This window comes from Squalius cephalus (genome assembly GCF_949319135.1).
Source record: "Squalius cephalus genome assembly, chromosome: 23".
NCBI classification, from domain to species: Eukaryota; Metazoa; Chordata; class Actinopteri; order Cypriniformes; family Leuciscidae; genus Squalius; species Squalius cephalus.
The window spans coordinates 8,636,014-8,651,434 of record NC_137144.1 but is presented as its reverse complement, the minus strand read 5'-3'; the positions used below and the strand labels follow the sequence as shown (position 1 = coordinate 8,651,434).

The 15,421-nt window shown below is 38.0% G+C and overlaps 1 protein-coding gene across 2 annotated transcripts in view; it reads right to left on the bottom strand.

Annotated features, from left to right (window-relative positions):
- The window catches only part of LOC307151600 (FYVE, RhoGEF and PH domain-containing protein 6-like), a 66,816-nt gene extending 59,785 nt beyond the window's left edge, over positions 1-7,031 (bottom strand). The window contains exon 1 of one of the 2 annotated variants that reach the window (XM_079859698.1): positions 6,853-7,031. In XM_079859698.1, the coding sequence (XP_079715824.1) occupies positions 6,853-6,865 (13 nt within the window). In that variant the 5' untranslated portion in view covers positions 6,866-7,031. Of the gene's footprint in view, positions 1-6,846 lie in introns of both variants that reach the window. The other variant, XM_079859697.1, reaches the window with a different exon arrangement.
- Positions 7,032-15,421: the final 8,390 nt, after the last annotated feature.

Genomic DNA, 15,421 nt, shown 5'->3' with positions numbered 1-15,421 from the left:
TCAGTGCAAATAAACTTGCTGCCTATGTTTTATTAATAAAGTAACAAATTATGTGTTTTTTTTTTATTGTTTTTAATTTTTATTTTATAACTGTTGGTCCATTAAGCCTCATTAAGCGTTTTCTTGGGTTTCGAGGAAAACGTACAATTAAACGCGTTGCGTTCATATTCTGTGCTAAATTTTTTTCTGTATAGGCTATGCTTTATGGTGTTTCCTGTTTGGTCTTTTAATACCACTGTCTCAATTAAACGCGTTGCGTTCATATTCTGTAAAACTATTCCAGTAAAACTAATGATATTTCATAAAAATATTTTCCAATCGTTTTAAAAAATAGCTGATACATATGCATACAAATGTTTGCATTGTGGCTGGCGTTGTTCATTGGTGAGGCATCGACCAATAAAATGACTTCATTCCGCCCCCAGCCCCGCCCCCGACTCTGCTCTCTCAAGTCTGCATTTACAAGTGCACGAGTGAGTTTTGCTACAGGCATATCGCAAAAAGAGTAGCAAAAGTCAAAGCGCTAGGATTTGAAGTTGTACTGCCAGATATGAGAGGTTGTGAGTGCCGACTTGTGGTTGTACAACGAAACTGAACTAAAGCACAAAGATAAATGTGTAGTACACAATTGTGCCTGTCATTTTGTTTATGTAAATGACACTTTACACATTTGTAACTATTAATCTGCTACTTCGAATTCAAAACACAGGTGTTCTGAGTATTGTCTGTGTGTGCAAATCGATAGATGCAGCTTTTCACATCAGAGCTGCAAGTATAAATTTCAACTTACAAATACAAATATTAATTTTACAAGTTCTCACATTCAAATTAGCAAGCTCTCGAGTTTTGCTACTGTTTTACCTTCATAGTGAAAGAGACTGTGAACGCATTGAATAGGATATGTTTAGTTGGTGAATAGCATAGGCTACTATTACACAGTAGCGATAGCGTTAAGCGCACCAGAATGAAATATAATATAATAATAATAATAATAATTCGTTACATTTATATAGCGCTTTATCTGAGACCTCAAAGCGCTTTACATAGAAGGGGGGAATCTCTTCAACCACCACCGATGTGCAGCATCCACCTGGATGATGCGACGGCAGCCATATTGCGCCAGAACGCCCACCACACACCAGCTTATTGGTGGAGAGGAGACAGTGATGAAGCCAATCAGTATATGGGGATGATTAGGAGGCCATGATGGACAGAGGCCAAGGGGCAAATTTGGCCAGGATGCCGGGGTTATACCCCTACTCTTTTTCGAAGGGCATCCTGGGATTTTTAATGACCACAGAGAGTCAGGACCTCGGTTTAACATCTCATCCGAAGGACGGTGCTCTTTTGGCAGTATAGTGTCCCCGTCACTACACTGGGGCATTAGGACCCACACAGACCACAGGGTGAGCACCCCCTGCTGGCCTCACTAACACCTCTTCCAGCAGCAACCTGGTTTTCTCAGGAGGTCTCCCATCCAGGTACTGACCAGGCTCAGCCCTGCTTAGCTTCAGTGGGCAACCAGTCTTGGGCTACAGGGTGATATGGCTGCTGGCAATATTCAGAAGTAAACAGCATAGCTGACTTACAGATTCAGTTAACATCCACAAATGAATAAGCACCTTGATTCAGGGAGCAGTGCAATGTGCCCGTGCAAAATCAGTTTTTGTGAGCTGATCGCCGTCAAAAAAGTTCAGGAGATATTTCTTGCGATGGCAACATGATCAAAAATAACTTTATATTGATTCAATGGATTAATTGCATTTTGAAAAAAAAAAAAGTCATGAATTTATTGCATTTTTGGGAAAAAATAATCCGTTTTTATAATAAATCTTAAAAAATTCAAATCCAGATTTTGATTTTCAATGTTGTTATAACCTAAAGATGCTATGTGAAAGTTTGAAACAGAAAATAGTGGTTTTCACACATTTAGTGGTTATCTCACATTCGAGAGATATGCGAATAACACACAGACAGACAGACGGACGTTTCTGTAATTTATAGATAGATGGATTTATCACGTTCTGGAACCAAACTATAATATTCAGAAGTAAACAGTGTAGCTGACTGAGTGTTTATTTCAGAATGTTTATTTTTAAACCACAACCTTCTTGGGGCTTCTTTGACCGATACAACCCTCTAATGTCAGAATGTTTATTTTTAAACCACAACCTTTTAAAAATGATATATTTAACAATATCTTTTGCATTTCTCATCCAAACAACGTCAAACTTGGCACTGCACTTACTCGTGCCCGTGGCGAGACACCTGTCGAGTTTGAAATCAATCGGACTAACGGTTCGAGAGATATGCGAGGAACAGACACACACACACACACACAGACAGACAGACAGACAGACGTTTCTGTAATTTATAGATACTAGTGCAAAAAATGCCCGTGCAAAATCAGTTTTTGTGTGTGTTTTTAGTAATTGTTGGTTTGGTGTGTGCTCATTGTTACAATTACACAGCAAAAGTTCAGTGACATTTTTATTTGTGCATGGTAAAAAGCACACAGTGAACTCTGAGAAAACGCTATGCTTGAGCAAACAGTTTGTGAATAGGCAACTACAAATGATGCCCGTGAAAGAGACTGTGAACGCATTGAATAGGATATGTTTAGTTGGTGAATAGCATAGGCTACTATTACACAGTAGCGACAACGTTAAGCGCACCAGAATGAAATATAATATTCAGAAGTAAACACTAACAGCATAGCTGACTTACAGATTCAGTTTACATCCACAAATGAATAAGCACCTCGATTCAGGGAGCAGTGCAAAGTGCCTGTGCAAAATCAGTTTTTGTGAGCTGATCGCCGTCAAAAAAGTTCAGGAGATATTTCTTGCGATGGCAATATGATCAAAAATAACTTTATATTGATTCAATGGATTAATAGCATTTTGAAAAAAAAAAAGTCATGAATTTATTGCATTTTTGGGAAAAAATAATCCGTTTTTATAATAAATCTTAAAAAAATTCAAATCCAGATTTTGATTTTCAATGTTGTTATAACCTAAAGATGCTATGTGAAAGTTTGAAACAGAAAATAGTGGTTTTCACACATTTAGTGGTTATCTCACATTCGAGAGATATGCGAATAACACACAGACAGACAGACGGACGTTTCTGTAATTTATAGATAGATGGATTTTAATATTATAATATTCAGAAGTAAACAGTGTAGCTGACTGAGTGTTTATGTCAGAATGTTTATTTTTAAACCACAACCTTCTTGGGGCTTCTTTGACCGATACAACTCTCTAATGTCAGAATGTTTATTTTTAAACCACAACCTTCTAAAAATGATATATTTAACGATATCTTTTGCATTTCTCATCCAAACAATGTCAAACTTGGCACTGCACTTACTCGTGCCCGTGGCAAGACACCTGTCGAGTTTGAAATTAATCGGACTAACGGTTCGAGAGATATGCGAGGAACAGACACACACACACACACACAGACAGACAGACAGACAGACGTTTCTGTAATTTATAGATACTAGTGCAAAAAATGCCCGTGCAAAATCAGTTTTTGTGTGTGTTTTTAGTAATTGTTGGTTTGGTGTGTGCTCATTGTTACAATTACACAGCAAAAGTTCAGTGACATTTTTATTTGTGCATGGTAAAAAGCACACAGTGAACTCCGAGAAAACGCTATGCTTGAGCAAACAGTTTGTGAATAGGCAACTACAAATGATGCCCGTGAAAGAGACTGTGAACGCATTGAATAGGATATGTTTAGTTGGTGAATAGCATAGGCTATTACACAGTAGCGATAACGTTAAGCGCACCAGAATGAAATATAATATTTCATTATATGTGGTTTAAATAATATTATGAATAAGCACCTCGATTCAGGGAGCAGTGCAAAGTGCCCGTGCAAAATCAGTTTTTGTGAGCTGATCGCCGTCAAAAAAGTTCAGGAGATATTTCTTGCGATGGCAATATGATCAAAAATAACTTTATATTGATTCAATGGATTAATTGCATTTTGAAAAAGAAAAAAAAAAGTCATGAATTTATTGCATTTTTGGGAAAAAATAATCCGTTTTTATAATAAATCTTAAAAAATTCAAATCCAGATTTTGATTTTCAATGTTGTTATAACCTAAAGATGCTATGTGAAAGTTTGAAACAGAAAATAGTGGTTTTCACACATTTAGTGGTTATCTCACATTCGAGAGATATGCGAATAACACACAGACAGACAGACGGACGTTTCTGTAATTTATAGATAGATGGATTTATCACGTTCTGGAACCAAACTATAATATTCAGAAGTAAACAGTGTAGCTGACTGAGTGTTTATTTCAGAATGTTTATTTTTAAACCACAACCTTCTTGGGGCTTCTTTGACCGATACAACTCTCTAATGTCAGAATGTTTATTTTTAAACCACAACCTTCTAAAAACGATATATTTAACGATATCTTTTGCATTTCTCATCCAAACAATGTCAAACTTGGCACTGCACTTACTCGTGCCCGTGGCGAGACACCTGTCGAGTTTAAAATCAATCGGACTAACGGTTCGAGAGATATGCGAGGAACAGACACACACACACACACACAGACAGACAGACAGACGTTTCTGTAATTTATAGATAGATAGATTACCATGGTAAGTACATGTAACATATGTAACAAGGATACTGTAAAATAAAGTGTTACCGATATATCATATCATATAATATGTGTCTTTTATTATAGCATATATGTCCTGTTGCAAAAATAAAAAAACATCTGAATGCAGATCAACGATGTGTGAGATGAGAATTATAGGCAATCGCTATATATTATAATAAAATTAACATTACCTTGTTTTAATAGTGCTTTTTATATCGATATAACTATATAATATTGTGTGCAATCTGTCACGCCCACTGGAGCCTCATCAATAGGGCACGTGCTGAACCTCTGGAATAAACTGACCCTCCAGAGCAGCTCATGTTCAGAGAGTAGCCATGTTCTATGGCTACTTACATACCCTGAAAGTTACCTTCGTTTTTGAAACCGAAAGTTGAGGTTATCCACTTAACTTAAACACACCCGAGTATGTCACATAACCTGCTTTCTAGAATACCCTCCAGACATAGTCTTTGAAAAAAATGCAATTTTCTCAGCTTTTGGTTTAAAATGTTGCTTTTCTTATGAAACTTACCCACTTGATAAAAAAGGATGCATGAAGCTAGAATAAAATGTTTTTAAAATGGAAAGAGCTAAAGTACAGTTAAAGGTAAATTTCAAGTAGCCTATAAAAATGAATTAATACCTAAGAACATAGTATACTTATAGTCAACTATTTATTTATTATTTTTGCACTTTAAGTTTGATGTTGTTTATTTAAAGAAAACTTACAAGTATACTTGAAGTATAAAACTACTAAACTAGTAATTTACTGAGAGTATACGTCAAAGTGTACTTTCATAAACTAAAAAATGTGCTACAAGTATTCGAATAGTAAATTAGAATAGTAAACTAAGTTCACTTGTAGTATTAGCAGTACAATGAAAAACTTAGTTGTAAACTAGTTGTGTAGGGGTGAGCGGGATAAACATTCTGACATTAGAGAGTTGTATCGGTCAAAGAAGCCCCAAGAAGGTTGTGGTTTAAAAATAAACATTCTGAAACAAACATTCAGTCAGATACAACCTATAGCACAGGGCTAGTTCCACACACATGCCAGCATGATGAAACTTAGTGTATAGTTGTCATATCAACACTATATAGAGAAAAGAATTACTCCAAAATTTACAAAAAATCTTTGGAAGATATCATTGAACAATTATTTAACCATAGCAAAAGTACATTTCTTACTTAAGTAAATTTTTCATCACTGTTTTTTTATTTTTATTTTTTTTTATTTTAAACTAGACAAATCTGAAATTATATTAATTTTATATCTGTTATTTAACAGTTGAGGTTGTTCTTAATGCTGATCTAACCAGCAGAAGAAACTAGCCGGGTTTAGTTGCGCAGGTGAGGCACGTTGTCATACTGTGTTACAATAAGCCCCTATTAGAACTGCTATTCTATTCTATACTTTTATGAATTCTATTGAGAAACCATTAGAAAAAGGTGAATAAAGACTGAGAGTCAATGTTCAGAAATTATTCATTATTATGTCATATGTTACAACATGGCCCGCCTATACAGTATACACTGTATTAATGAAATAATTGTACTAGACGTGTGAAATTTTATAGCCTACTTAAAAGTATACTTTTATACACTAAAAAGTGGGCCAATTTAGTCCCATGTGAAACAGCACACTTACAAGTATACTTATAGTACATTGATATTAAGTATAGCCTACTTAAAAATATACTTGATCTTTACTTTTTAAGCCTATACTTAGTTTTGGGAAGGGGCATGGAAAGTCCCTAGCTGTAATGGAATTCAGCAAGATTTATATAGCCTAGCATATTCTATTAAATTTACAAACAAAAGACCCATTAAAAATAAATGGTAGACCGTGAATGGCTGTCAGACTCTTTGATCCAGTGAATATTTCTAAAGGTAGGTGCTTGAACTCGCTTCTTAAAACATATAAAAAAAAAAAAAAAACACTTCTAGAGAAAACTCATTTGTTACAGTGTACATCTTATCCGTGTGACAACTAGTCAGTGTCTCTTTGCTTTTGCCTTTAAAAAGTCAGTTCAACCAAGTATATAAAATAAACTTTCCAGTGGTGACAGATATGTTTTGCACAGTTTGACTTTCAAATTATACAATTTGTAGGCCTATTAAAAATCTCTTAAAAGTAAACATCGGCTTACTATTAAAATGGTTGTAGTTGTGACTTAGTATGAATTATCCATATAAAAAAGAAGAAAAAAAACTCTCACCTGTACGCTTCATCGTCCCACAATATTCACTTATTCATGAGATAGGCTATGCGTGACCACTGTCTAGTTTTCTAGAAGCTCAACGATACCATTCAAGGCGACGTTTCCAGTCCAGTTTAATGAGGAAATACTGTGATCAAATTCCTTCAGAGGCTCAGAGAGGGCGGGTAACATACACACGTGCCTTTTTGTAACTAGTAGAGTAGCCTAATTCGCAATTCCATTGAGTGCGTGCCTGGCTGTGTTGATCCGCATCAGTGCGGGCTCGGCAAAAGTGCGCATATCGACCGCAAGGGGGCGCTCGCGAGCACCCTTCTGAAACCTAAAATGACAAATGGGACACCCTGTGGTCTCATGGACTTAACGGCCATTGTAAGTCCACAAGACCGAAAGTGCATATGAAGTGTGCCATTTGGGACAGAGCCGTATTCAAAGATATGACATAAAATAGAGCCAATCAGCGTCCTCAAATCTAAACAGACAAGAGCGCTTATTCCATCGCCCATAACGAGCCACTGATAAAATCAGGACTGGTCTGTAGGCGCAATTTTAATTAGGCTACATGACAAAGGTGAACGCAGTCATCAAACCTAGCTGTAAAATCTATACTCCAATGTCCGTTTGAGAAGAGAACTTTGGCAGAAAAACTAAAGGTAAAAGAGCTGGGCTCAGACCAACATGCAGGTTTTTTTCACCACAGTGTTTTTTTTTGTTTTTTTTTACACTTTACAGAATAAGGCCTCATTAGTTAACATTTGATAATGTATTACCTAACATGAACTAACAGTGAGCAATACATTTGTTACAGTATTTATTAATCTTTCTTAATGTTAGGTAATACAAATATTTTGTTCATTGTTTGTTCATGTTACTTCACAGTGCATTAATGTTTAAATTAACATTAACTAACATTAATAAATGCTGTAGAAGTATTGTTCATTCTTAGGTCATGTTAACTAAAGTATACTAATGTTAACTAATGAAACCTTATTGTAAAGTGTTAATGATATTTCTTGTACATAGGCTAGTTGTCCTCTGTCTCATTTGTTTAAATCGGTCGTAATAGGTTATTTATTTTTAAACATTTGTTTACACTTTTTAAGTACAACAATACTTCTTAAGCATTTGTTAATCTTTGTTGATGTTAATTTCAACATTTACTAATGCATTATTAAAATCAAAAGTTAATAAAAACTGTTAATAAAAGGCCATTTAATGGACATGCATGCGCCGACATGAACTAACAATGAAAAGCTGCATTTTTATTAACTGGGTCAATATCACTATAAAGTGCCTTTGGTGTCCTCATCAGAATCGCTCATTCTTAATGAACATAATGCAAAATAATGAAATTTTGAGGTTTTATTATAAATGGCCAAACACTTACACACATAAAAGTACAATTATACGTCTCTTGAAATGTGTTTTTCTGATTTTATACCATTTTCTTTGATTGGATGTACAGTATGTGATTTTGGCATGTCCCCCACGCTGCTCAGCTAACTTCAGTGAGTGTAAAAAGTGGTTAAATGACATAAAATTAAAATACTTTTTTAATGTACTTATTGTCCTCAGCAAGTTATTTAATAAAATAAGTCATTTTTATTATTTATATTTTATTTTCATAATAATATTAAGCAGTTTGCATGTGTCCCTGAAATTGCTGTCCACCCTGTCATTATGGGTTAAACGCCCATTTAAGAAACCAACTGATGTACTCAGTGACATCCCCTCCCCCATTTGGTCTTTCTTCAGTGGAGGTTAAAACATCTGCAACACACACAATAAGTATCTACACTTATATTTCCTAATTTTCATCATATTGTGTTTGTAGTTGCCTGTTGTCAAGCTTAACATGTCCACCTTGTCATTGTGAAATATTAATTAATATAAAAACTTTTCAGAAATTCTAAATATATATTTGAAACAGTGCACAGTCAGCTTCAACAGTGAATCACTTTGCTAACTGCTGTACACCATGTGCTCATTAAATACTAACTTTAGCCAAAAAATGTCCACCCTGTCACATGTTCTATTTCACTTGTCCACCCTGTCATGCCAAGTTCCACCCTGTCATTTTGTTGTCCACCCTGTCATGTTCAACTTTTAGGATGAAAATAAACAAATTATTTTAACAAGTTAACAAAACCTTGTGTGTGATTTCTTAATAAACAAATGAGGGCCAGTTAGTATTGTTTTAAATTTTGACTAAATATCTTTATTGTTAGATTTTATTTAGAATAGAATGTGCAACTATCGCATATTTTATTGGGCAATACATATTTAAGCAGTAACTTCATTATTATAAAAATACTTTTACCATTAACTAAAATGTTTTGTTGGGAAAGGGACACATTATCTTTCCTCAGATCTACATTTTATAATCACTATGCAGTGAAAATGTATTTATTCTACTATGAATTTGTCCATGACAGGGTGGACATATTTTATCGTTTGCTCTTATATTGTCAGCTTGCAGTTAATTTATAAAAAGTGCTGGAGCTTGACCAATATGCATTTCTAACAGCCTAATGTCTCCTTAATACAACACATATAAAGTTAAATGGAAAATCTCAGATTTTTTTTAGGGAAACTGTGAAGTCTCAAAGGCACTTTATGGTGATTTTGACCCAACTAGTGTTAACAAAGAATAATAAACGTATTAAATGCACATTTGTAGACCAATGAATCAAAGCTTTCTCAGGGACCCGAAACACCCGAGCATACTCTATTTTGTGACCTCGGTAATCATGAAACCATGCGTATGGCCCTGGCTGTACTAAAAATATGAAATGTAAAATACACAAATAATATTTACAGTTACTTCCATTTCTTAATTAATAAAGCAGTTCTAATTGTCTGAATATGTTGCACATGACGAATAAAAATACAATCCCAAACATGATGCTTAGCTTTTCATTTAATCAATAATTCAATAATAAAATAATTGTGTAGTATACACACACTATTTATTAATATGTAAGCCCTAATGTAATTTTATTTCAAATGAATGAGGAAAATAAAGTGGATTGAATCCTAGGAGCTCTAAAATAAATTTAGAATCATTTTCTGAATCTAAAGGCAGCATCCGCTACTGAGGCAAGCCAGCCACACTCCTGGACCTGTGTTGACGGCTCTGTAGACCATTTAAAATTTGTAAATAGCTATACAAATAATATGTTTGTGTTACAACTGCATCTGTCTCTGAAAAAAATCAACAGTGATTGATTTTTATTGTTATTTTCAAAGATTATTAGCAAAATAATCTCATTATGAAGTGAGCGCTATTCCGTTGTTATTTCGCTCTGGAACCTGAACGGAAAAATATTTTTGCTAAAAACAATTCGTTTTTAATCCAGTTAACTTCAAAGATCTCTTATCCTGAGACGCCATCTAATGGACAGCAGTGGAATTACAGCCATCATTTCTCAGCCAAAGTCTATATGATTTTTTGGAGTTTTGTCATAATTTATACGAAAACCAGAAGTCTGATCCAATCCGAAAAAAATTTTAAGCTCTAGGAGTAGCAGTCAAAAATTTTGTCTCAGGAGAAGCAGGAATAAAAAATAATAAGTTTAAATAGCATAATAATTTGTTGACTTCCCAACATAATAATCGCTCAATTTGCACAGTCTAGTTTTGCATGCTGAACAAACTATTTCAGTGTAACAACCGAAAGCGATGCAAAATTAAACCAGGGAAAGAACACTAGAAGGATTTAGTCCAAATTTTCTGAAGGGACACAATTGCTTGACATATAATGAACAGTATCAGTATCAACGTATAATGAACATATTGAATTTAGGCTTTTACTCACCTATAAACATTCATCAGAGAAACTCAACAGAAACAGAAACTCAAATGAACTTGCCTGACGTGCGAGAACAAACCTCATTGTTTCTTGCGGAAGCTCAAACGTGATGCGTAACCCGAATGTCAAGCAAGCGTGCTTGAGCTTCCCTTTACCAACTGATGTGTGCATTGATGAATGTTTATGTGAATAAAAGCCTAAATTACATCTGTTCATCATATAAAGCGATCGTGTCTCTTCAGAAAATTTTGGACTAAACTGCTCAATTCATATGGATTAGTTTTACAATCTCTTTATGACCTTTTGAAGCGTCAAGGTGGTAGTAGCGTGGACTGTCAGTGGAGGGACAGTAATCTCTTAATTTTCATTAAAAATTCTTCATTTGTGTTCTGAAGATGAACGAAAGTTTTATAGGTTTAGAATGAAATGAGGGTGAGTATGATGAATTTTAATTTTTGGGTGAACTAACCCTTTAACTGTCCATTTCTCTATGGCAGCGATGACTGAATGGGACGGAGTAGAGATTATAGGAAGAGGGTAGGCTTCGGCATCTTGGCAAGCAGGGACACGGGATGCATCCTTACTCTAACCAGCTCATTCAAACAGTGAGAGACAGAACGAAGTTTACGATCATAATAAATGCTTTTCTTTTAACATGGCTACTTTCCAGGACAGCCCTTGCATGATCGTGTGCATCCTGAATCGATGACGTCAGGCTTTCAGGGTAAGGAATACCTGTTTCACTAAGTCCATCACAGTTTGGCAGGGTGATGAGATCGAGTGGTGTATCCAATTCCCGTCCGTACAACAACATGGAAGGGCTTTGGCCCATATTCTCGTGTGGGGCGGTTCTCAGGGCAAAACAAATTTGCAGAAGGGGTATGTTTGTTGCCGATGTAGGCATGAATGGCAGTCTTCAAGGTGCGATTCACCCTCTCTGTTGCAATCGTTTGAGGGTGGTACGAAGTCGTGAGTCTTTGTTCAGACCCCAACGCAGAGAGTACATTTTTGAAAAGTAACAAAAGGGGAACCTCTGTCTGAAATCACCATGTCGTGCAAAGACCTCACTGAGCAGCTTGCTAGCCACTACTTGTGCAGTTGCTTCTCTAACTGCTCTGACTTTCACCCACTTTGAAAAATAGTACACAAAAAAAAAGGATATAAGAGTTTCCGCGGGATGTGCGAGACCCAGGGTCTTTGGGGGCAAATCGGTATCTTAAACCCAGCAGGTTTCCTTTGGCTAGGTTTTGTGAACTGACAAACAGTACAAGAGGTTACATACTTTTTGGCCTCTGATGACATTTTCAGCCAGAAAAATCTGTTTTAGTCTTGCCACAGTTGTTGTTGTTCCCAAATGTCCAGTGTTTGGGTGATAATGGTAGTATTCCAACAAATTCCTGTTTCAGAAGATGATGGCTACAAGACACTTCATCTTGCATTGTATACTGTGACAGCTCTCCCGTGTCACTCTTCTCTTGCCCCTCAATCATGCGTAACCGGGTCATTAAGTTGCAGGCAAGGCACGCAGGTCAAGGCCCCAAACAACAGCATACTCAGGGAGAATGTCCATGGGTACATCACCAAAAGGCATGGGGTTTAAAGACATAGCATCGGGAACTTTATTACTCACAATGTGGCTTATGGACAATGTTAAAATCTAAATCTTGTAACCGGAGGGACCTACTAGCCAGCCTGCCTGTGAGGTTTTGACAAGACATTAGCCATTTTAGACTGCTGTGGTCCAAGACAATGGTCACATGAAGACCCTCAACATATAGTCTGAAGTGTTTGAGTGCCCAGATGATGGCCAAACATTCCTTTTCTTAAGTACAATATGGCTTTTCAGATTTGTGCAGAGCATGGCTCGCATATGCTACCACAACCTCTCTGCCCTCTCCCTTTGCATGAGGGCAGCACCAAGTCCGACATCACACGCATCAGCATGAATGAAACAAGGAAGGCAAAAATCCGGGAACCTCAAGACAGGTGCAGAAGTCAACTTGTCCACACAAATGGAACATCTGCCCTGATATGTGCGAACAGTGGCTCTGCGTGGCGAGCGTAGTCATGGATAAAACGTCTGCAATATCTTGTCAGTCAAAAAGTCTTTCAGACTTGTTTGACTTTGACTGGTACTGCAAAATCTGTCACTTCTCTCACCTTGTTCTTGTTTGACAGGATGCCCTCTGCGGTGATGTTATAACCCAGGAAGGTAAGTTTGCTCCTGCAGAACTGACACTTTGCTAGCTTTATAGACAGTCCAGCTGACTCCAGTCGAGTGAGAACATCCTTAAGGTCAACAAGGTGCTGTTCAAATGTGGATGAGGCCACGACAATATCATCCAGATATACGGCACAAGACTTATATATGAGACCTAGAGTGTGCCCTCAACCTAGGTGGAGAAGGCACGTCCTGGGAATCATAAGCCCGGACGATAGCATCCACTAACCAGTGGGCTAACCTCTGCTTGGAGACAGCCTTCCCCTTCTACTGGCCTCCGTAACAGACAAAGAGCTGGTCTGAGGTCCTAAAGCTTTGAGTTCTGTCAATGTAGCAGCGCAGAGCGCGAACAGGACAGAGCAAAGCCAGGGCTGGGTCTGCCTCCTCCAGGGGCAGCGCTTGCAGGTTCACTACCTGATCTCTAAAAGGAGTGGTAGGAACCTTGGGCACATATCCGGGCCGGGGTCTTAGAACAACGTGAGAGAAGTCCGGCGCGAACTCTAGGCACGATTCATCGACCGAAAATGCCTGCAGGTCCCCTACCCTCTTGATGGACGCCAAAGCGAGCAGGAGAGCTGTCTTCATTGACAAGATATTTATATCAACTGCATGCAAGGGCTCAAATGGAGGATTCTGGAGTGCTCTGAGCACTAAAGTCAGATCCCAAGAGGATACAGGGTGCTGATTACAAGGAGGATTCATTCTCCTAGCACCCCTGAGGAACCTGATGATCAGGTTGTGCTTTCCCAAAGACTTACCTTCTACTGCATCGTGATGTGCGGCTATCGCGGCAACATACACTTTGAGAGTGGAGGGAGACAGCCTTCGCTCCAACCCATCTTGCAGGAAGGAAAGCACGACACTGATTGGGCAAGCTTGGGGGTCTTCCCGGCGGGAAGAACACCAACCGACGAATAGGTTCCACTTCAACGCATAGAGGTGCCTCGTAGAGGGGGCTCTAGCTGAAGTGATGGTGTCTACCACAGCCTGTGGTAGGCCACCTAGAACCTACGCGTCCCATCAACCGGTGGCAGATATTGACCACATCCAGAAACACACGGGTGAAACGTCATCCTTAAAAGGACGCGATCTTCACTCGTGTTGCTCTTTCAGAGAAAGCTCTTTTAGTGTGCTGAAGCACGCAGGGATCAACGCGGCAACACAGCAGGGAAACTGCAAGCCCACTGTGTGCACTCAACCGAATACCAGCTGTGACAACAGCTTTTTTGAAAAAGCAGATCGCGTGAAGTGACAGTTGATACCCGGGAGATCGCGAAGATCACTGCCGCGCGTAACACCAACACCAAGAGGTCTCGAAACAGCAGACTCGTTGAGCTCACGGAAACACAATCTAAAACGCTCATTCACTCAGAGGACACAACCGGTCGGCTCCGAAGCAGAAAGCATTTGTGTATGCGCTCGCTTCCGCCTTTATACCCGCGCTGCAAGGCGGGATGCGGAATGCAAATGTTGCATGCCAATGTTCATTGGCTCGTTTTAATTCACTCGAAGGCAATTGGTCTCCCTAGCGTGATCTCAATTTGTAAGCCAATTTGTTGGAAACTCCTCCGACGAGACGTAGGAGTTCCCGAATGAAAGGGAACTAGGAAATCTAGGATTGTCACGGTAAAGGAATTTCCCTCGCGGTTATTCAATATCGCGATATGCTATATTATTGCAGTTTTTATTTGCTATATAAATGTTTCAATGTGGTAAGCAGCTACGAAGAGGATGGAGATTCAAAAACAAAACAGGTTTTCCAAATTAATCCAAACTAGGAGTGTGTGATATTGACAAAAATATCAGGGATTTTATCGATAACAATAATTAGATAATAGGTTTAGGACTGCCGTGGATATCTGACTCCCAAAGCTTTTGATATTCTTCATAGTCTGCGCGGTGGTCAGTTTGCAGCAGTGGCAGAAATTATCTTTTCCAATAAGTTTGATTTTTACCTTTTATGGGCATTTTACCTATTTTTTCTAACCCAATTAAATGTGCCTCATCTTTTCTGTCAAACTTTTTACATTTACATAGGATAGGTAAACTTTATTAATCCCACACCGGGGAAATTCACTTATTACAGCAGCTCCAAATAAATAAAAAAATTACGGAAAAACACATTGAATAAAAAAATACCAGATAATACTAATAGATATAATAAGTGTTGTTACTGCAATTAAAGAGTCTAACTGGTGTTGGATGGAAGGACCTGCGGTTGCGCTCCTTCTTGCACTGAAGGTACACCAGTCTGTTGCTGAAGAAACTGTTCAAGGACCCCACAGTCTCATGCAGGGGGTGAGAGATGTTGTCTATGATGGAAGTCAGCTTAGCTAACATCCTCCTCTCCCCCACTCCCTTGATGGGGTCCAGAGGACATTCCAGGATAGAGATGGCCCTCTTTACCAGTTTATTAAGTCTCTTTCTCTACCTCTCAATGCTTTCAGCTCCCCAACAGACTACCGCATAAAAGACTGCAGAAGCCACCACGGTGTCATAGAAAGACTTCAGCAATGACCTGCACACACCAAAGGACC